At 39.3% G+C, this 21,735-nt stretch overlaps 1 protein-coding gene across 1 annotated transcript; it reads right to left on the bottom strand.

Annotated features, from left to right (window-relative positions):
* Positions 1–3,571: 3,571 nt before the first annotated feature.
* Positions 3,572–21,712, bottom strand: DDX46 (DEAD-box helicase 46). Its single transcript, XM_030957384.1, has 23 exons — positions 21,620–21,712; positions 19,162–19,344; positions 18,133–18,273; positions 17,706–17,823; positions 17,370–17,535; positions 16,917–17,068; positions 16,479–16,592; positions 15,697–15,862; positions 15,208–15,328; positions 14,679–14,854; positions 14,127–14,248; positions 13,255–13,333; positions 11,386–11,468; positions 10,382–10,546; positions 9,880–10,042; positions 8,814–9,007; positions 8,126–8,263; positions 7,339–7,488; positions 6,529–6,726; positions 5,724–5,942; positions 5,052–5,196; positions 4,356–4,429; positions 3,572–3,903 (listed from the first exon to the last, which is right to left on the bottom strand). The coding sequence occupies exons 1-23, from the start codon at positions 21,634–21,636 to the stop codon at positions 3,856–3,858; spliced, it is 3,132 nt and encodes a 1,043-aa protein (XP_030813244.1). The 5' UTR covers positions 21,637–21,712; the 3' UTR covers positions 3,572–3,855.
* Positions 21,713–21,735: the final 23 nt, after the last annotated feature.

The following is a 21,735-nucleotide window of genomic DNA, read 5'->3' as shown; positions in this document are numbered from 1 at the left end:
AGATGAAAAGTCTCAGAGAACCAATGTTTGGGTGGCAATCACTCAGACTAATGGTCATTTATTTAAAAACAATTGTTTCCACTGTAGCTAAAACTATGAAAACAAATCTTCCTGCCTAGCATTGTATAAACAGTGTACAAAATGTACATTTTGGGACAAATCTGAATCCAGCTGTGCCCCTTTTCTTTTTGCATTTTTAGGTTGCTCTCTGCCTCCACTCCCCCATACAGCCAGCCACGGCTAGCTGGAAGCCAGAATTTATTCTGCAAACGCCCAGGCTCTAAGAACACAAACTTGTTTAAGCTGAGACCATATTTGGAAGAGATCTGGGTCAAGGAAAATAATCAAAGGAAAGTGCATTCCTGGAGCATCACGTGAGGAGGCCACAGCACACACAGGGCCTGGTGCTAATGCTCAGGGAGGACCCTCAGTGCCCCTCTGCCACTGCTGCTCACCCTGAGCACCACCTCAGCAAACTGGGGCAAATGAGCTGTTCAGCAGCACACCACCAACAGTATCAGGATCATGGCAGAAAGTTCAAAACTAATCCAGGCCAGCTCCACAGGCCCCATCCTCACAGCCACAGGTACCTGGCTGTAACCCTGCCACTACTTTGGCTGAAGTCATGACCATTTCCTACAACTGTAAACATGCCTGAAGGACTGAAACACCAAAGTGTTCTCTCACTCCCTGAAATTCCAGCATTCTTTTTCTTATTTTAGGAAGATCCCAAATCCAGCCCCTGCTGTTTGTTTTATATTTGGCTGCCACGATTGCAGAATTTCAGGAAAACTTTGCTTAACAATTTTTTTTCTTCCACTTGGAAGACTTGACTATGAAAACCCCCTACAGATGGTACTTTTAGCCTCTGAATATTTTATTTAATTAGCAGCCAAATGCACATTAACTAAATTGCAGTGCTTTAATTGTAGAAGTAAAAGCTCAAGCAGCCAGCACAAGGAACAGCTACAGAACATGCTGGCTGTGATCAGCACTCACTGTCCAGGTTTATGTTTATAGCATAAAGTCAGCATGCAAAGCAGGCCTTGAGCTGCCTGTTTTAAACAAAAGGTGGCACCATGAACCATATAGTTCAGGGAGTATAACATTCTGAACTATGATAGCACACATTTTTTATCTTACTGTGAATTTTTTTTTCCCCCACACAAAATACTGGATTTAATCTCTCCTGTCACAGGGGTGGTGTGGGGGGATTATTGCTGTTTGAATCTCTGGTGGGTCACTTGCATGGAGAATGAGGAAGCTGCGCTGGGAGCAGGGGTCTCACCCTGCCTCCCCTCCTTGCTGTGAGCCTGCTGCACAGTGACACCACCACATTACGTGACACGCAAGAAAAAGATAATTTGTGATCCACTGCCAAATACTTTTATGACTTATCCACCCAGAAACATCACTGCTCACTCACTGAAAGCATAAAGGCAACCTTGAAAGCTGGTAGCATTATCACCTGGGCAGGTAACAGAGCAAGCTCTGCTTATGTGTATTTAAAAGGAAAAAAACCCAAAAAAATCAGCATCTTTGTGCTCTTCCCACAACTAGCAACGTGAATCTGACCAGGGCAGATTCCCTAGAAAGCAGCCAAATCATGATGTTTATAAAGACCTTATCTAGATCCATGGACACCCTTGTGAAGAACTACACGGAGCTTTTCATTATTGAAATCTATCTTTTCCAAACTTTCATACTCATCCTGTTTCCACTGTTTATTTTCCTGTGTATTTGTAAGTTTGAGAGTTTCTTTTTCCCCAGCTTTTATGCATTTTGCTCCTGTTTTCACATATCCAAACACCTTCACTGTGACTTTCTTAACTGAATCTGAGTTGTGTGGCAATGCATTCCCAGCACAAAAACAAAAGTACAAGCTGCTGTTCACATCACTCTTCTCCAAACAGCATGAGGTTAACTGTCATAGGAAAAACCACAGAAGCAGTGCAAATGCAGAAAACAGAGGAGCTATTCAGAAAGACAGTTTCTGAAAAATATACATTGAAATTGCTTTTATTTTTGCTGGAATTAAAAAAAACATAAGAATATTGACATTGCATTTAAAACCCCCAGGAAGTTAAAGATTATACATTTTTGTATCTCTGAAACCCAATAGAAGTGTGTCTCCATCATGCTTTTTTTAGGAGATATCAATGTATGAACATTTTGAACCAAGACTTTTAAACACGTGTCAGGCTGTCCAAACTCCACAGTGCTCTTCATTAAATACACAAAATGTGTCATTTCTGGGAAGGAACACTGTCCAAAAGTTAGACAATTCAACAAAGATTTTCTAGGAAAGACATCAAACCCCAGTCCTTAAGGGAAAAAAACCATGTATTTAAATGTAATCACAGAACTTTAGTTTGGGATTTCTGTTTTAAGTTTTGAGAAGTGTTACTGTGTGTGCTGTTCTCTCTGCTCTACTCCATGTATTAATACTGACAAGTACTACATTAGGAGTGCTCTTACCCTAAAAGTAGACAGTTAAGCTGGTACAGTCATTCCTTTGCTTCTTCCCTGTACTGCAAATAAAGTACACTGACAGGGTAACACACAGTTATATGCAAACACAAACAGTCACTTAAATTACCTGAAGTTTGGAAAGAAAAGTTGTGAATTTATACAGCCATGATGCAGATTGTATGATTTGTCTTCAGCAGGGTTAAAGCAGTATATACACAGCTGGTTTAAAATGACACATTTCTTCTCAGTGTGTCAGGTAAGAAAAGCTTTCTATGAAAGTCCTTTTGAAAGTCATCATCTTGAAAGTCTTGCAGCTGCTAGGATGAAACAATTGAAATTGCTACTGCTTTGGCTCCAGACAAGGAGATAGAAGTTAATTGCTTAGGAGTAGAGTCCCTCATGAATCCTACTGGTTATGGGGATGAGAGCTTGAAAACATTGGTCTTGCCTGCCCAGTAGCTTATTGACTGCAATGATACTATTTGTGGAATTAATTCATAAATATCATTATACATTTTTACTTAAAGCCATGTCCTAACAGTAATAAAGATGACAATCCTGAGGGAATAATCACATTAAATGTATATATAAGAACAATATAAAAGAGTGACAAAGTTTTATTTCATTACAAAAGAGGTTTCTCTTTTTCTGCAAATTCCTTTTTAAACTAAAACCAGCTTTCATTCTTATGTCACCAAAAGAGGGGAAAAAAATCAAATCCTAAAATTCTCATCTTAAGGAAAAAACAGGAAAACTATTGTCATACTACAAAACATTTCACTTTACAACAACCCCAAAGAGTTATCTATTACCTGGATAATAAAGAAAAATGGGGACATGAGAGGGATAAAATTCTCTACTCTGATCAATGCAAGACTCTCTGACCTTAGGGGACATTTGTACAGGGAATGAATGTGTGTGAAACCAGCCAGAGAGATGCTATGGATCAGGAGAAAAATCCTGTCTTTATTTTGGTGTTTTAGAATTTTTCCAGTAGAAACTGATGTGTGAACCATTTCAACAATATGAAGCAGGTACATTCTAACAATTTCCAACACAAATCCCAACACTTTCATTTTACTTAACAGTATACTGTCTGTCAAAAAAAAAGTCAGTTTATTTCATATTCTTTATGATGAAAAGTGTATAAACTGCACTTTCAAATTAAATCATGTTCCACCAAAACTGGTCTGGCTTTAAGACTGATAACTTTAGTGGAGAGAATTAAGATGCTTCAGCAAGTATCAATTTTCTGTTAAAAAAATGTCCGCAAGATGAAATAAAAAATTTTCTTAATTTACAATAAGCAGTGTAAACAGCAAAAACAACAGAAGCCACAAAGTTTCACGCACCAGCTGTGAGCAAACAAATAACTCCAAATGCTCATAGAACCTTGTATCTTCCTTTGTTGGTTGGTTGGTAAGAATTTTGCTGCAAATAAAGAAGAGGATAAGCCCAGTTAAAAGTGAAGATGGATAAATGAACTGCAGTAAAACCCCACTAGGTTATTAGCTGGCTATGTTGTAAAGCGACAGCAAACCAGATCTCTCAACACGTATAAAATATCAAAATGAGGGGAATAATCCTCTCCCCTGCCTGATGGTGTTGAAATTAGGAAATTTATTGGGACCCAACTCTTTGAGGGGTCTTCACCAAGAAAGCTCTGTCAATGTGTTATCTCCATCTGCTGGCTGATAGCAGCCGTGTTCTGGCTGATTAACCAGGGCCATGGATTTTTAGGCTGTTCAGTGTTTTTGAGATCTATAGGTCCCAGTCCCTGATATTAATTAAATCTTATGCCAGAGCATCAACATTTGCACAAGTCAATCTCACAGAGTATACATTAAGGCATTTTCCCTCTGCATTCTGGATACTGCACTCACCAATCTGATGAGCTCCTCTTTTATAAGTCGTGTGATTTCTGCCTTTGCTTTCTGTACAGCAAGTTCATTGGCACCTGAAGATAAAAATATGTATTATAATCTTAAACACTTTCTGTATATGAAGCCTACAGCATAAAAACTGGTGTCTACTTTCAGAAGCACAGTAAAATTTGCTGAATATCCTGAGTTATTTGGTGAAGAACACTGTATTACACAGAATTCCAAAGCTTGACTGCGCTCTCTTTTAAGGAAGATACTCCAGTCATAAATGATACTGTTCAGAAATATGTAGGATTTGAGGTTTCTTGAGAAAAACTCAACCATCATGATATTTGCCAAGTTTTTTGTTGTAGTAGTTGATGCAATTTCTTATACCTTTAACAGCCTAAACAGAATTCTATTTTCTTCCTTATTTCACACTGGCACAGACCTCTTTGTGCTAATTGTTCCTCCTCTCCTCCAAACTGATTTCATACATTAGCTGTTGTTCTGTGGCAGGTGAGGAGAAGCCTCTCTGTGATCCCCATGGATCATTTGGTAAGTATATAAAGACAAACAAGTGTTTTTCAGTAATTGCAAAGTAACTGCAGTGAGTCTGTAACTCAAGTGTTCAAACACTGACTACAGAAATTCCACGTCTAATTACAAAACTAGACTCACAGCTTTAATAGAAACATTTATAAAAAGAATACATACTTTCTATAGCCAAATAAATCTTTCGTTCTCCTTCCTTGGGTTCTTTGCCTGGAGGAAAGTAAGTTCCCCTGATTGTAATGGCAGCTTCAGAATATTCACTGATTCTCTGCAGTGCTTCTTTGGAGGTAACTTTCCATCTGGCAGTCTGCAAGGTGAAGGGTATGAGAGGATCAACAAGGAGAAAGGTACCACACAAAATGGCAATCCTTTAGTTCTGCCACCATGGGCAGAACCTCAAAGATAAATACAGGGAATTTGTACTTGATACTGTGAAATATAAATCCTCAAAATAATAGATGAGTTAGATCTGAGCAGCAATATTCTGAATGGCAGAAATACTCAGGTACTACAAAAAGGGCAAAGAGTTGTATCAGTCATGGCATTAAAGCCTTTGCAAAAAACACCAGACAGTGTCAGAGATTTGGGTATTAGAGAAGTGGGTAGATGATGAAGAGATTTTTATCTGATAACGAATACTTGTTTTTCAGATACTGTCTGGAATAAATCCAAAGCATTGCATTTATATAACCTGAGAAGTAATCACAATTAATGTAGCAATTTCCATTAGGTATGATCAGATTAGAGACATAGTATTTTACTTGTGTAAGTATGAAGAGAGGCTTTGTTGAATGATGGTCATTTATACTTTATTATAGCAAAATGGTTACTTGCCTGTGGGAAGTCATTGATCTCTAATTCTTCTTCATATCTCTTGAAGGATTCATTCTGTCCTCCATCCTGTTTCTCTTCCTCCTGCTTCTCTATGGGTACATAATTGAGCTTGGCATTGATTTTTTCAGCCAGTTGCTCTGCAATGGTCTTGGCAGACACAGTAGGAGCTTGAATAGTGCCTCCTCTCAGGATAGCATTTGTAGCCTGCTGCATCACATCCTGTAAAAGCACAGGTCCATACTGAGAACAAGGTAGCCAAAAAAAGTCCTATATAAACCAATAAGGGTTTCATTAAAGCTCTCTATGTAATGTAATTGTCTACATAACAAATACATTCTCCAGACTTCTGCTCTTCCTTCCTTCCTTCCTCTCAACAACTCCCTTCACACCTGCAAACAAAAGATCTCAGTGGTCTTTTGTATTTTCAGCTTAAAATATCTTTGGATATTCCAGAACAATTATGCTCTATGTAAACAAATTGTACATCACATGTACATCCCATGCTTCAGCAGAGAAAGATGTTCTGCAACTCTGCCAAAGCTGACACAACTAATTGTGTAATGTTATCAGTAATGAATTAACTCTTGCCAGGGCAGACAAAGCATTTATAGTTCTATAATAAGTCTTATGAACAAATCAGCTCACTTACAAATCCCATATAAGTGAGTTAGCCCAGCCTAAATTAGATAAACAATGCAGTGTGTTACTAGTGTGCAGAAACATTAAATCAAATGGCAACCACAGAACAAAGAACTGAACAACCTTTATTAAAAAAAGAGTAGAATTGGTCTGTAAAGAGCCTGACCTTAAAGTGGAAGGGAACCATGACTTGTGCCTCTGCTCCAAGATTCTTCTGGGCATTGATTCTCAAAGCCAATCTTTTAGCAATTTCCAATTTTTCTGCATTTCCAGCTGATGGTGTAGGAGCATTTGATGTTCCTGGTGCTGCCATGTCTTTTACTCTTTTCTTTGAATTGAACATGCTTTCAATTTGTTCATCAATCTAAAGAAAAGAACAATTATTTGATCACTGCATTTACCACTATATAATCTTGTCATCATAAAGAAATACTAAGGGGCATTTAGTTTACATGTTCTTAAAGAAATTAATCTTGTATAAATGGTAGAAGCCTGCCTAAAACTACAGCTCAACAAAAGGATGATCTAATCAGGAAAAGGTCTGAACACAGTGTTTACCTGCAAGGTCCCAAAAAGGAATCTATCCAATATTAAGAAAGGAATTTAGTAAGATTTAAAATAGAAAATGCTACCATGAATGTCTTTAAAACACTTCAAATAAAAATATGTTTGCAACTGAGGATCATATTTCATTTATGCAAGATTAATATCCCAAATAATTTATGTGACATTTACGTAACTACACACGTTAAGTGTAAAATACCAATAAGTCAAAAAGAGACACTGAAAATCTTCCCAGATCTTGATCTTCACAGCTGTATCTGTATATTTGAAGAATACATGCAGTCAGCAACAAAGGTCACAGAGTAATAGAAATCCATGCACTCTGCAATGTATTATGCAACCTACTGGGTTAGAAAATCAAATGTATTGTGAAAATCCATAAGCAACTTAAATCCTATTCCCAAGTGCTTACATCAACAGCTGTATCTTCATCATCTGAATCTTGCAAGCCAAGAGCTGCTTTTTGTAGCTTCTTTCTTTCATTAGCCAAAGCCTGTTCTGTTTCATCGAATTTAAAACCTTTGCCAGAGAATCCACTGCTTTTTTTAATCAACTTTCCCTCCTGAAAACAAAACCAGAAACATTATCATACTTAGAAGTTTCAAATGCTAGTTCTTATAGTCATAAAATAACTTTAAGATTATATAAATAATTTTGATATTCTTTAAAAAGCAAATCCACATTCATAAAGTGCTTCAAATTTAAAAGCTGCATTTCACAATGAAATGTAATTAAAAAAACCTATGTTAATTCAGCAGAGACAGTACCCTATTGGAGTTTTCTGTATGTATACATTTTAAATGCTTTTCAAATGCAGTAAATAAAAACCCTCCATTTTTTCTATCAGAAAAACTCCAAAGTCACTCTTCTCAGCATGAGTGAGATCCTCTGATGGTGAGAGCTCTAGAAATAATCATATAAGTTCTGTGAAAGGGATTCATTATCTTGTATGTGAATTTTGTTAAAAGCCAAAGTGCCTCTCATACCATAGGTATTTATTACATACCCAGTGACAATATTTAAATTCTCAAGAACAGTCCTTTAATGACATTCAGGATCCCAATCTAGAGGTCACTGACACACTGAGCCAAGCACACACGTGTTCCCAGAGAGGTGACCCATGCATGTACACTGGACACACATGCATGCACAGGCATTAAAGCTGGACCAAGCCCCCTACAGAAGAAAGAATTACTTACAGCCTTCTGTTGGTCTTTGAAGTCAGCCCAGAGCTTCTCCAAATCAGGAGGAATTGGATTCCCAGACAATTCCAAAGCCTTAATGATATCACCAGCATAACGTGCCTGATCCTCAGTAATGAATGTATATGCATACCCCTGGTCAAAATTAATTTAAGAGACAATTAGGAAAAGGGTCTAAAGATACCATCTCTAAATTTATTGAAGCACCTTTGCACAGATGCTGATTTCTAGTCAATGAAAGTAACCACAACAGTTGTGCAATAACTCTTTTTTAGTGGAAGTGTAGAATGAATAATGTGATTTCCCAGGAAGCTGATACAGACGTAATCATCCAAAGATAGCAAACACTGGCATCTCTCCTTCCAACCAGTGTTGTCATGGGTCAAAGTTTGAAAAATTAAAATCTTTTCAATTTAGTGGGGCACATTTCCCACAGTGCAAAACACCCAAACTTTCAGCCACAAATGGGATTTAAAAGAACACTCAGACATCAGAAGAAAACGTATCTTCCAAATTTCAAATTGCTGAAGTTCAGAACATACTAAAACCACTCTTCCCACCAACAATACAAACTACTCCCTCTGTAGCTATCCTTTGGAACAACTTCATCAAACAGTAGAGCAGGGAAAATGCCAGTACTAACCACACCTGCCAAGTGAGTGTATAAGTATATGAGTGTACATACTTTATTGCCAGCTCTCCCAGTGCGGCCGGCTCGGTGCACATAATCCTCATAGTGGTTGGGACAGCTGTAATTGACCACCAGCATCAGCTGCTTCACATCCAAGCCCCTTGCTGCTACAGACGTGGCCACCAGAAGTTTGCAGGTTCCATTCTTGAAGTCATTAATGATGCTGTCTCTGTCATACTGATCAATACCTGCAAGACAAATCAGTTAATTATAAAGCTCTGTTTAAGTGACAAGAATCTGTACACAAGTCAAAATACCCTCAAACTTCAAACAACCAAAACCACAAGCAAATAAAACTTCAACACTTTCACACTTTTGAAGGCAAAATACATTAGCCAAAATAACCTCTTATTTAGAATAACTTCTAATTTTTCAACTACCATAAGATGTTTTCCCCATACCAAGATCCTCAAAATCATTTAATATCATTTTCTCTTTTGTACTTCAGCTGAGACCTCATTGGGAGGCTTTGTCCATTCTCTAAAGGCAACGGAAATCTCAGAAGAACAAAAATATTTTTCCCTCTTCCATTGCTGCGTTCCTGCTGAACAATGATTTTGTACTTACTGATTTTATATAACACACTCCAAAAAATACTCTAAGCTTTAAGATACACTTAAAACACATGGACAGCATTGTAAAGAGATTTTTCTCCTCTTGCTACTTCCATTCTATTACTACTTGATAGAAAAAAAGTAAAGCAACAACTGCTGTTATTGTGGAATCTCAAATAAAAATATCATGTGATACTCCCCAATGGCAATAACGAGCAGTCAGCAATATTCCCTGGGAGGTGTTAACTCTAAGTAACAGTCCTCTGGCACAGACACAAGATTTGGCATCTGATGACATCTCACAGAGAACACTGAAGAGTAATTACACAAAACTATCATATCTATTTCAAATTAAGAGACAATTATCCTCCCCAATTACAAAGCAAAACGTGCTTATGAAGAAGGTATAAAATTGGTACTATACAGGACTTAAGTGATTTTTAACTACTGGATACCAACATTCTAGTTGGGAGTTGTTAATATAAGTCCTTAAATTTGCAGATTACCTCCATGGAGAGACAAGCAAGGATAAGAGGCCCTCATTAAATCTTTCAACAATCCATCAGCGTGTTCTTGCTTATCTACAAATATGATAACAGATCCTTTCTCCTGATAATGTCCCAGTAGCTCCAGCAACTTCAGAAATTTATTCTCCTCTTCTATGACAATCTGGAAAAAGACATACAAAAGAGTATAATTTGTATCTTGAGTCATTAAACAAATCCAGAGTGTATAAAAGTAAAAATCATGAACAGGAGATGAGTTTTTCAGGCTGTTCCCACAGCTAGTGGTAAAACAGCTGTTCAGCTTAGTGCTACAAACCAACTTGAACAGTCACACTGCATTTGTATATTAAGGTGTTGATTTATTCTAAGTTCATTTTTAATAAGGCCACTAAAGTTCTCAAAATAAAAGCTCTGTGGGTATATTGGTTTATATTCAATATTGCTGGGAACAATCCTTTGCAAGCAAAGGAGAAGATAAGCGAGGCAGATGTAGCATACTCACCACGTGCTGCTCCACATCAGAACAGACAACACTTCTGCCTCCAACCTGCACCTCTATGGGTTTGCTGAGGATCCTGCGAGCCAGGGCCTCCATAGCTCTGGGGAAAGTAGCAGAGAACATGACAGTCTGACGGTCAGGCCTGACGTTGTCTACAATGCGCATGACCTGTGGTGAGAGAACGTTCCCTGTTAACATCCAACTGCTGCAACTCCATTTCACACTCATACAAAGCTGTCATCTCTAAAGTCAGGTGGTATCTGCACCTCCCAGACCACAAAACATTCTTTACAGATTTCCTCTAGGCACCAAGCTGCTGGCACTGAAAGACGCCAAAACTTGCTGGATTCAGAAGGAAGTTGCATGGCAATATGGAATCTGGCAGCAGCTCAGCAAAAATCCTAGGAAATGCAGCAGAAACCCTACAGCTCAAGAGACAAATAAAAGGAATTTTCCTAGTTTTGGAGAACAGTACAGCCCATGACAACTGGAAGAGCCCTGGATGTCCAAAGCTCTCAGCAAGCCAGCAGCATTTCCAATGTTTTGTTCTTATCTCTTGCCAAGAGACATCAAAGTCTTTATAAACAGACTACAACTACTAACACAACACCTGTATCAAGGAATTACACAGGGATACCACAAGTACTCAAAATGAGTGTGTAAAACACTGTGTATTAGAGAAAAATCTAAGCTATATAGGAACTTATTGAAAGCAAAACAGAGAATCACAGAATGGTTTGGGTTGGAAGGGACTCAAAAGATCTTCCAGTTCCAAGCCCTTGCCATGGGCATGGATATCTTCCAGTAGATGTGAGGATAATGTGATGTTATAATAATGTGATCATAGATAGGAGAGTAATAGAAATATTAGAGTCAGCTTAAACTGCTGTCCATATGCAGCACATCCTTTTGAACACCCTCTGGCAGTGCAGCAATAACGTAGCATTGCAAAACCCTTGATGGGAAAAACAGTCTCTTTTGGCACCACCTCTCATGTCATGAATTACCTGAGGCTCAAACCCCATGTCAAACATTCTGTCAGCTTCATCAAGTACAACGTACGTGACTCTACGGAGGTTTGTCACCCGACCTGTGAAAGGAGAAGAAAAAACACATGGGAAACAAAATCAAATGGAAATATAGTTTCCCTTAGGAATATTTTTTTAAATGTTATATAGTCTCACTATCTTCTAACAAAGACATTAATTAATTTTATAAAAAATTCACTGAATGTGAATTTTAATGTTCACACTTTAATCACACATACATTCTGGGAAATGTGTAAGTATGCACAAGGCCCTTTTAGTTTGTCAAACTCTTCTCTTGCATACCATCATAGGGCCAGAAGAACCTGTAAAATTCAGAAAACTGCCCTCGCCAAAACACATCATAAAACTAAGACTGAGCTGAAGCAAGGAGCCACATCAGCCAGTATCTGACAGCGGCACCTAGAAAAGAACATATTAGAGATTACAGCGCATGTGTGGAAGGCAAAGCCCAGTGCTAACTGCTGCAGCCTCAGAAAATTCCTTTATACACAATCTGTAATGCTTCCTTGGAATTAAGAATAACTATATGAGGATAACCATACTAGTTCTAGATCACTGCTAATAATAGGCATAAAACAGGGTAAGCAGTCTTTTAAAAATAACTATTATATAAAGATTAAAACCTACCCAGTAACACGACTGAATTTAAAAATCAAGAACCACCCCAAACTCTGGGACAGGTTGAAATAAAATAGGCAAGTTGTGTTTCTGTGAACATTTTGAAATTATCATGGACAGGATAACTAGCACCCTTCCCAAACAGTGAAGAGATTCCCCTTCATGAGAAGGATTTAACTCAAGGATTTTAGAATCATACTCTCAAACAATATAAACACATTCAGTTCCACACAACTGTGGAGTGACACTGCCAAATGCTCTCTGAATGGGAAAGATTCGTCACATTTTCTACAACTATCACTCAGACTTGTGCCTATCAAACTACAGAAGAATTTGGTCCTCTAAGCTTCAGCAAATTGTAGCTGAATCCTCAAATTATTTAAGACATTACGCGCTGCATTTTTTAAGATATAGAATTCAATATTAAGGAACAGAGCAAGTATTCCTTATATCTACGTATCTATTTAACATCTTAACACTTTCATCCCCAAATAATAACTTTGTAAAATTACTTGGGAACAGCATTAATGTACCTACCTTTGACGATATAAGTCTTGGAAGCCCAGTTCTATATGTCTTGAAGGTACTTTTTTCACAGAAGTTAAATAATGTCAACAGTTTAGTAGAGGTTTTGATGTGGAATAATTTAATAATAAAACTTTATCTAATAAGCATGCAATGGTTACACTAGGACAAAACCTCTTAAAGCTGCAGTGGCTCAGTTTAATCAATCTGAGTATCTGATATAAGGTCAGTTCTTTTACTTCTGAGCAGGTATTAAGGGAGGGCTTCTTTGTCTGTTTTTAAAGCCAACAGATAAAGGCAGAGTCAGGTGCTTTTGTAAAGCAGGGAACTGCTGAGCTACTCTAGTGTGGATCAAGGGGCAGACAAGCAATTGTTACATAACCTTTATCTAAATGACTCCAACTTAAAAAATTAGGAGCAGCACATTTCAAGTTTAGCAATGATAAACATTCTCAAAAACTCTTCAAGAATGTAGTATTTCCTGTCCTCCCCAAAAATGTCAAATCAATATATTCTTAGACCTATTATTAGTGCTATATACTCTCAATAGCTATATAGTGCAGCCTGAAGAGATATAAGAAAATTCCATAAGACCATTTATCAAAATACATGATCTTTTGAATCTGTTAGAATTACACAACAAATGTAAAAAAAAATCTCCAAAGGAAAAGGTTTTCTACTCACCATTGTTAGCTGCTAACATGTCAATCATACGTCCAGGTGTGCAAACAATAATTTCAGCACCTCTTTTGAGTTCAGCTATCTGATTTCAAAACACAGCAAACAACCTATTAGTTTTTGCTTAGTGATTTCTTTCAGATTTTTTAAACATATATCACCTTGCAAAAAAGAAAACCATCTACTCTGTAATACATCTGTTCTACTAACATGAATTATGTAAAGATTTTCATTAGCAATTTCTTCAAGTCTTTGGAGAACTTTGCTTCGAAAAAGAGTAACCTCTGACAGTCTGAGTTGCCACCACCTGGAGCAGTTTTAATGAGGAGATGTCTTCAATATGCTTAAGAGCCTGTAAGAAATGTCAGTGTTACATGAGGAACAAGTGATAGTAGATACACCACCTTCCACCACAGATGGTCACTCCTGTTGTTTCCATAAATGGGTGGGGTGGAGATCTGGAAGACCTTGAAATTAATCTCTAAATTACTTCAAGATCCAATAAAGCAAAGTTACTATTTTCTGGCTTTTGTTATCTTAAAGGGAACTCTCAGAAGAATACAGCTTCCTAATAACTTTCAAACTATTATATCCCACTAAAAATTCAATTTTAATTTAATGCTCAGTACATACATAAAGACAAACAGTCTGAAATTTTTAGGATCATACCTGAGACTTTCCAGGATCATTATTGTTTAAGGGTTAGTTACATGCAAAGCTTTTTGCACTACTACCATTCCCACAGAGAAAATCCATAATGAAGACTGCAAATGTACTGGATTAATGGAAAAGAAAAAGCAACTAACTTTGCTACAAAAGAAACACTGACTAATGAAGCCCAAGCACTCTTTGACAAGGCAGCCATGTGTTCTGCATACCTGTTCACTGATTCCTGTTCCTCCATAAACACAGACAACTCGAAGCCCAAGTGTCTTTGAGAATTTCTTGCACTCCTTGGTTATCTGCAAAGCCAACTCACGTGTAGGTGTCATAATGACAGCTGAAAAGCAAAACAGTTTCCTCATACACTGCAACATAAGAGCTGTTGTATTTTCCACAATAGAAATTAATCTTTTGTAATGATGTTTGCAGCAATTTACTTCGTATTTTTAAGAATGTAATTTCAAGGAAAAGATAAGTGAGACATTATGAGGAAGGCGTGGAAATCTGGTCCAAGTGTAAAAATCAAGGGAGGAAGGTCTCCCAGATACGTGGACATGGGAGTGCTACTGAAACAACATGAGATGGCACAGTAATCACAAAACAACATTAAAGAGCACAGTGATCTTTAACTAAAAAAAAAAAAACTACTTATCAATGGACATTAGTAAGCACTTCTCCCTACAACCAAAGAACTGAAATCCCATCTAGAGCGTATACTTGATGTTACATTTATTTAAATAGTAACTTTGAAAATAAAATTGGTTTACCTATGGGACCTTCTCCTTCTTCTAATGCTCTCTGATCCATAATGTGTCTGAACATAGGCAACAGAAATGCAATAGTTTTTCCACTTCCTGTTTTAGCAATGCCAATCAAATCCCGTCCGTTCATAATTGCTGGGATAGCCTGGGTTTGAATTGGAGTGGGCTTTTCATAGCCATGTCTTCAAGAAGGAAAAAAAAAATTTTAAGAATAAAATAGAATTTGACAGATGTGAATCATGAAGTTATGCTAAAATGTCCTTACATATTCGTATTTACATATATATATATATATCAGTGCCCTTCAAAAAATACAGATCAAAATGAGCAGCAAAAGCATGATACAAATGGCAGAGAACAATTAATAACAATAATTCAACACAGAGTGCTAAACATTCTGATGATTATAAATGTAACATTTACATGGACATGTGGCATTCATTATGGAGCAAAGTAAAAGGTCCTTCTCAAGGACATAGGACAGAACACAGTGAGCAAAATCAAGGATGATACAGTTCATAAAGTGCTTGCTTACTTTTTGAGGGCAGTGAGAATCTTCATGGAAATACCACATTGTACCCAGGTTTTTATTGGTTTGGGACAGCCTTTTCCCTTGACTGTAATTCCCTCCAGCTCCAGCCTGTACACATTGACCTCTGAAATAGAGTTTATCTTTTAACAGAGTCAAACTTGACACTTCTCTACTACCCTGATCAAAAAATTCTTGCTTTGTCCCTTAACATGAAATACTACGTTTATCACTACCAGAAAAACAGCTTTTTGCTTGTTACACATAAACACAGGAGTTAGATTGAAAGGACTCAGCTTAATTTTCCAACCAAAGCCTCATATATAATTATAGTAAGTTATCACAATAGAGATGCACCCAATTTAACATTTTTCTATAGCAAGTTGCTCCAAATGCTTTTTACATTGCAAAGCATTTGCTGTTCCAGAGCACACTGAAATCCACCATTCTTTTCTTCAATAGTACCCAAGGTGTTCTGGTTGTATTTGTCTTTACCTTCTTGAGTCATTTTAGCTAGTTCTGGAACTTCAACATAGAAGTTTTTCCTGAAAGGTTCATATTCTATCTTTCCATGATCCACTGGTTCTAGCAGCTTTCTCTGCTTGGTCTGATAGCCAGTCAGGGCAGTCTGAAGGTCAACTTCCTCCTCTTCTGAGGAATACTGCAGAGATCACAATTTTTGTGTACATTAGGATTAATGAATTATGAAGGTGTTTGGCTTTTTTAATTTATAGCAAAACTATTCAGAAGCAACAGGTACTTCTTACTGTATTAGAGATGAAACTGAAGACCTGCTCTTAACTTCTGAGTCCCAATTGTTCTTTCCCCTAATGCTTTCATATTTCTCCCAAACCTTCACTCTCACTATGTTCTGTGTTACTTTCACAGCTTTACCAATGCCAGCTACCAGCCCCGTCATTCAGAACTAATCACTGCCACACCAAAGAAACAGTAAGAGGAAATGAAGAGAAAGCAGCTAGCCAGAGGATTGGTGTCACACTGCAGTCACAGCTCTGACTGATGTCCCCAGCTCAGCTTTGAAGGAGCACCACTAGCACTGGAACTGCAGCCACAGAGCACAGCCTGAAGTGGCTGAGCTCCAGGGCCTGCAGCGTGTTGAGTATGTGACTCAGACAAGGCTGACCCTCCACAGCCTCCTGAGCAGCAAAATGCCCACACCCTTCACAGCTCTTCAGGCCAAACACCACACACAACCACAGGAAGCAAGAATAGGCACTTTACCTGTTCACAAGAGAAATACAAAACAGTTCCATTACCTCCATTGCATCTTGGTCATTCTCCATGAGTTCCCCTTTCTTCTTTTCTGACTCAGCAGATGCCTTTTTGGTTGTCACCACAGTTACCACCTTGGTAACAGTTGGTCCAGTTTTCTATAAAAAACGTTTAAAAACATGAATGCGCTATTGTATAAAACAAAACCCATCCTGTAAAAAACATACAGAATATTTGTACTTCTGGATACATTATGCTGAGCAATTTATTTCCTACTTCCCTTAGTGAAATTTTATCAGAATAATGCTTGATAAACAGTTTCGTAAAAAACTAGGAAATGACAGTTAAAGCAAACATGGATTGAGTGCATATAATTTGTGCTTTTTTGCACTTTCCCCTATTTTTCCCAAGCCATTTTGCTATTAAAACATAAAGTCATCTCCATCTTTTAAAAGCAAGAAATCTTTAACAAATGATTTTACCTTTTCACTCCCACCTCCACCTTTCACACTTCTCATATTGAACTTCTTGACCTCTTCTTTTACTTCTTCCATATAAGCATCTAAAGGATCTAACTCCTCATCTTCAACCTCATTGCCTTCTTTTTCTCCTTCTGCAGTTTCCTCTTCATCATCTAAAAAAAGTGAAAAAAATCGGAATGAAAGACAGGGAAAGACAGAAATCCTTACATGTGTCAAATTATTGTCCACCCAAATAACTACAGCCCATTATATTACTATATAATTTTTCCTCATACAGATCTCTCCAGTTGGTTTATCAAAAATCTATCTTAAGCCATCTGACACCATGACCAGATTTAGGCTTTTTTATTTTACGATTTACATTCTGAAGAGTAATTAGATGCTTTAAAGATACTGAAATAAAAATATTACTAGGAACAGAAGTATTCTGTTATTTATAAAGAGTTTAAATACCATCATCATCTTCTAAACTCCATTTTTTCCCCTGTTTCATCTCTTCAATTTCTTTTTTTAGCTCTCCTATGTTTTCCATTGCCTTCTTGCGTTGTTCTTCCCTCCATTTCTCCACTCTTTCTTTTCGTTTTCTCATTTCTTCCTCTAGTTTATTCTGATCAAAATTCTATGACAAAAACCAACCAAAAAGTGAAAATTAATGGCCATTGGATTTATTTATGCTTCTTGAAACAAATGTAACCATTGAGTGAGCAAGCTGTAGAAGCTGTGGACATCCACAAACTTCCTGGTTTAAATTCTTTATCTTTTAAATTGACAAGTGTTAGAAGCCTCTACCTCAGTGGCCACAGCATTTGTGGTAGCATCTTTGTCTTTCTCTTCCTCTTTGTCATCTTTGTCCTTTTTCTTTTCTTTGGAAATGTCCACACCATCTGTCTTTTCTTTAGATCTTGATCTGAAAGGTGAGATCAAAGGTTTCTTAGAACATTACAGCTTTTCTCAGGGGGAGGATACACATATGATGGACAGAAACAGAACTATAACCATCCTCTTATATTTTCAAGCACTACAAAACACACTGCTTCCAAGACAATCTTTCCATGTCATGTTATCATTTACAGACTTCCCACTCATTTTACAGCAGAGCCTGACTATATGCTGTTTTCAGTTACATCTGAAAACAAAACCTTATCAAGATATAGTTAAAAGACAATGACCTGCAGCAAGCTTTCACACAATTCTAAAGCTAAGAACACAAGAATACCTGTTTTCTGTTTTCCTGTTCTTGCTTGGACTGGAGGATCGAGAGCGTCTCCCTCTACTCCTGCTCCGTGAGCGCCTCCTCTCTCGGCTCCGGGACCGTCTCCTCTCTCGGCTCCGTTCCCTTTCTCTACTCCTTGAACGTCTGACATGCAACAAAATTGTCTTTACTTAGGACATGCTCATAGCATAACTTTAGCCCTCCGTTGAGGAACAGGTTGTAAAAGGAACCCACCAACCATCAAGACCACTCTCAGGGTCTCTAGCTGGTCAGAGTGACTTCAAGATAAGTTAGAAAGTCTCTTTCCTCAGCTTGGCACATGAAGAAGGAGTCAGAGGTCTTCATTTCTAGGTCTCAAGGTTGTTTATTGTATCTTAGCTATAAAATTCTTTCTCCTGACCTGCTGAGGTCCACTCAGCAAGACAGTCAGAGGCACTCTGCCTCCCCTGGGGTGGTGTTATCTTTTTATACTAAAAACTACGTATATAATATTTACAATTACTTTCTAATACCTATCATGTTAGACAGTGAGATTCTACTCTAAACCAATCTAAAAGTGCCGCCATCACGGCAGAAGATGGAGGCCAAGAAGAAGAAGGAGAAAGGCTGGACACGCACAGATTCTTCCATCTTACGCCCTGAACCTCCATTCTAAAAACCTCAAAAAATCTATTTTTTACCTTGTGATAAATTCACTATCATTCTACTTAAACTTTTGTGGCTTGTAATTCTTCATATAAAGGTTGGTAATTGTTTTTTCTAAGGGCTAAATCAAAGGCACAGGTGTCTTGGGTTCTGTGCCAAGGTCTCTGAGCCCCCTGGGCAGGGTCTCAAGCCCTCCAGGGCAGCTAGAGGAATTTCCTGGGTTCCCACAGGCCACAAAGAACTTAGAAACTCCAGCACCAGCAAGCATTTAATAAGCAAAAAGCCTTAAGCATAGTGAAATCCATCGTGTAACTAACAGGAGTGGGAGAACACCAACGTTCAGCGGACAGGCACTTTCAGGTACTCTGACTGGAGCTGATGCCGTACCTTTGACGCTTCCTGTCCCTCGAGCGTGACCTTCTCTTGTCCCTGCTGCGCGACCTGTCCCGCCTGCGGTCCCGCTCGCGGCTCCTGGAGCGCCTGTCCTCGCGTTTCCTCTTGTCCGACGGGGAGCGGCTCCTGGAGCGGCTCCCGGAGCGGCCCCGGGACGCAGAGCGCTTCCGGTAATGCCTGCGTGGCACAGAGTGTGAGCACCACCACCATGTAAACCAAAAAAAATCACCTGAATTTCTCTGACTTTTTAAATGTCTAAACTGTTGCAATCCTCTTGCCAAACTGATTAATCACATACTCTATGTAGAATATACAAAACATGCATATACAGTCCTAGTGACGCTGAAATTAGAAGGATTATTTGGTCACTATTTTCTTTAAATTTTAGAGTACTATTATAAGCACACCATGAGAACACCAGAACATCAAGAACAATTTCCTTTTCAGAAATCCACGGATTTCCATTTTATATATAGAAAAAGCTGAAGGCTCTTTGAAGCTATCCCAAAATCTGTCAAGCAAACAAAACTGCTCTTTGTTGCTTTTTATACAATAAATATTTACCCATGTAAGGTAGGTGAACTATAGCTGTGCTCAATGGGAAAGCTGTCGGAGTGGAATTAAAGAAACATAAACCCCTGAGGAAGTGACACCGTGGTCAATGCCTTTACCATGCTGACATCAACAGAAATTCTTTAATTTCAAACATCACAACAGAAGCTGTCAGAAGTCAGCAAGGCTTGAGGGGTGTGATGGAGACAGGTGTCTCCTTCCCTCCCCTCATTAATGCTCCTATCCCAACCACACTGTGGGGCAGAGCAGGGCCAGGAATTTCCTAGGAAACTCTTCAACTGAGTGCAGAAGTCACAGAGGGACCTTGACTGTGACCATCTCCTCATCCCCCAGTCCCAGATTTTCAGACACCATGCCAGAATAATTCCTTTGTTCACTCTCCTGTGGCTCAGGACCCACAGACCCTTTCTCCTGACAAGCCCAGTAGTCATGCTTGAGAAGAAGGAAGGAGCAGAGAAGGCAAGACTTTAAGTCCCCCACTCCCTGTTTCACTTCAATGGTAGTACTAAAATAGTTCAGCTCTAAAAACAGCAGTATAATTATATCTAGTCTATGTTATGTTGTACATTTAGGCAGCACATGCACTTGGAGTTAGTACAGTAGCACACACCCACATCCTGCCTATCAGCAGGATAACTGACTGCAAAGAACATTTGTCAGCATTGAGATTTTTAATTTCTTTTCCATCTCCATCACAAAATGCCATGGGATCTGGTTTATACTTCCTCTCTTTCTAACCTTTTCGTTTTAGAGAACTATTTTTGTTTTTAATTTTTTTTCCTCTATAGTGTGCAATAAAGCCAAAAAGATGATTTCAGATTGCAGAAGCCCCAGTGGGAGGAACATTTCCTCACACCAACCCCAGCACATGCAGCCCCTACCCATCTCCACCCACCGTTCACTCTCACCCTCTTACCATTTCTTCACTTTTAAAACTTTAAACCCACTTTTAACATTATTTTTAGCCCAAACAGACGAACCCTGTCATTTTCAGCCGAGAAGCTACACGGTGACAAGCAACTGAGTCCTGTTGGCTGGAGCACCAGAGCTTGGCTTTCAATATAGGAGGCTCTAAGGGTGCCCTGTACCACCCACTGCTGCCCCAGCTCATCTGGAACTAATTTAGATAGACCTGTGGGAGTGCCCAGCTCTGCACTAGATCACTACTTTGAGCTTAAGGTGGTTGTTAAAATTTCAAGTTATCTGTCTCCCTCGGTGGAGACCTGGAGCTGTTACAGTGTAGTACAACTGTATGTGGGGACTGTCATATCAGCTTTAGTATAAAAATCTGATTAAACTACGAGACAGAGGCATATGCCTGAGAGCAGGAGCAAATTTAAACCGTGGAAGTGGTTTAAAGCCTGATAGGTGTGAGCAGCTCCGTATCCTCTGGAGCACAGCTTCGGCCCGAGACACAAGCAGCACAAGGGCACGTTACTGCTGAGCTGGTTACAACCCCAATCGGGTCTTTACATCAGCTGGGAGAGGGTAAAATATACATAGTTCATAAACACAAAAGGCACAAGCAAAAGCATCTAAACCAAGCTAACCCCCCTACGTGGCTAATTACGACATTTCGGAACAAGCCCGAGAAGGCCGGAGGTGCTCCGGGAGCCCGGGCTCGGTGCCGGTGAGCCCCGGCAACTCGGACCCACCCAGCGTGGGGATCCTCGGCCCCGGCCGGAGGCTCGAGTGCCCGGCCCTGCCCTTAGGGCCGGCTCCAGGCCCGGGCCCTGCCGCGGCGGCCTCAGCGCGCCCGCGAGAGCCGGCCGGGAGAGCCCGCGGCACCCTTTATTCCCCTCACGGCCGCCTCACCGCGCCACCACCCCCGAGCGCGCCGCGATCCCGAGCGGGTGAGGCAGCGGCGCCGCTCCCTCACCTGGACTCGCGGCCCATGGCGGCGGCGCTCCCGCTACACGGCGGCGGCCATTCCGCGCCCGCACCGCGAGAGCCCGGCGGGGAGCGCCGCCCCTTCCGGGCCGCGCCCCGCTCCAG

The sequence above is a fragment of the Camarhynchus parvulus genome, chromosome 13 (assembly GCF_901933205.1).
Source record: "Camarhynchus parvulus chromosome 13, STF_HiC, whole genome shotgun sequence".
Lineage (NCBI taxonomy): Eukaryota > Metazoa > Chordata > Aves > Passeriformes > Thraupidae > Camarhynchus > Camarhynchus parvulus.
Note: the sequence above shows the minus strand (reverse complement) of the source record. Positions and strands in the feature narration are given on the sequence as shown.

What these genes read in the sequence shown, in the direction of transcription:
- DDX46 (XM_030957384.1), bottom strand. An exon ending in AGCTAAAATGACTCAAGAAG is followed by an intron (nt 15,329 to 15,696) that starts GTAAAGACAAAT and finishes ACTCTATTTCAG; the next exon opens with AGGTCAATGTGTACAGGCTG. An exon ending in ACATGGGGTTTGAGCCTCAG is followed by an intron (nt 10,547 to 11,385) that starts GTAATTCATGAC and finishes CTCTCACCACAG; the next exon opens with GTCATGCGCATTGTAGACAA.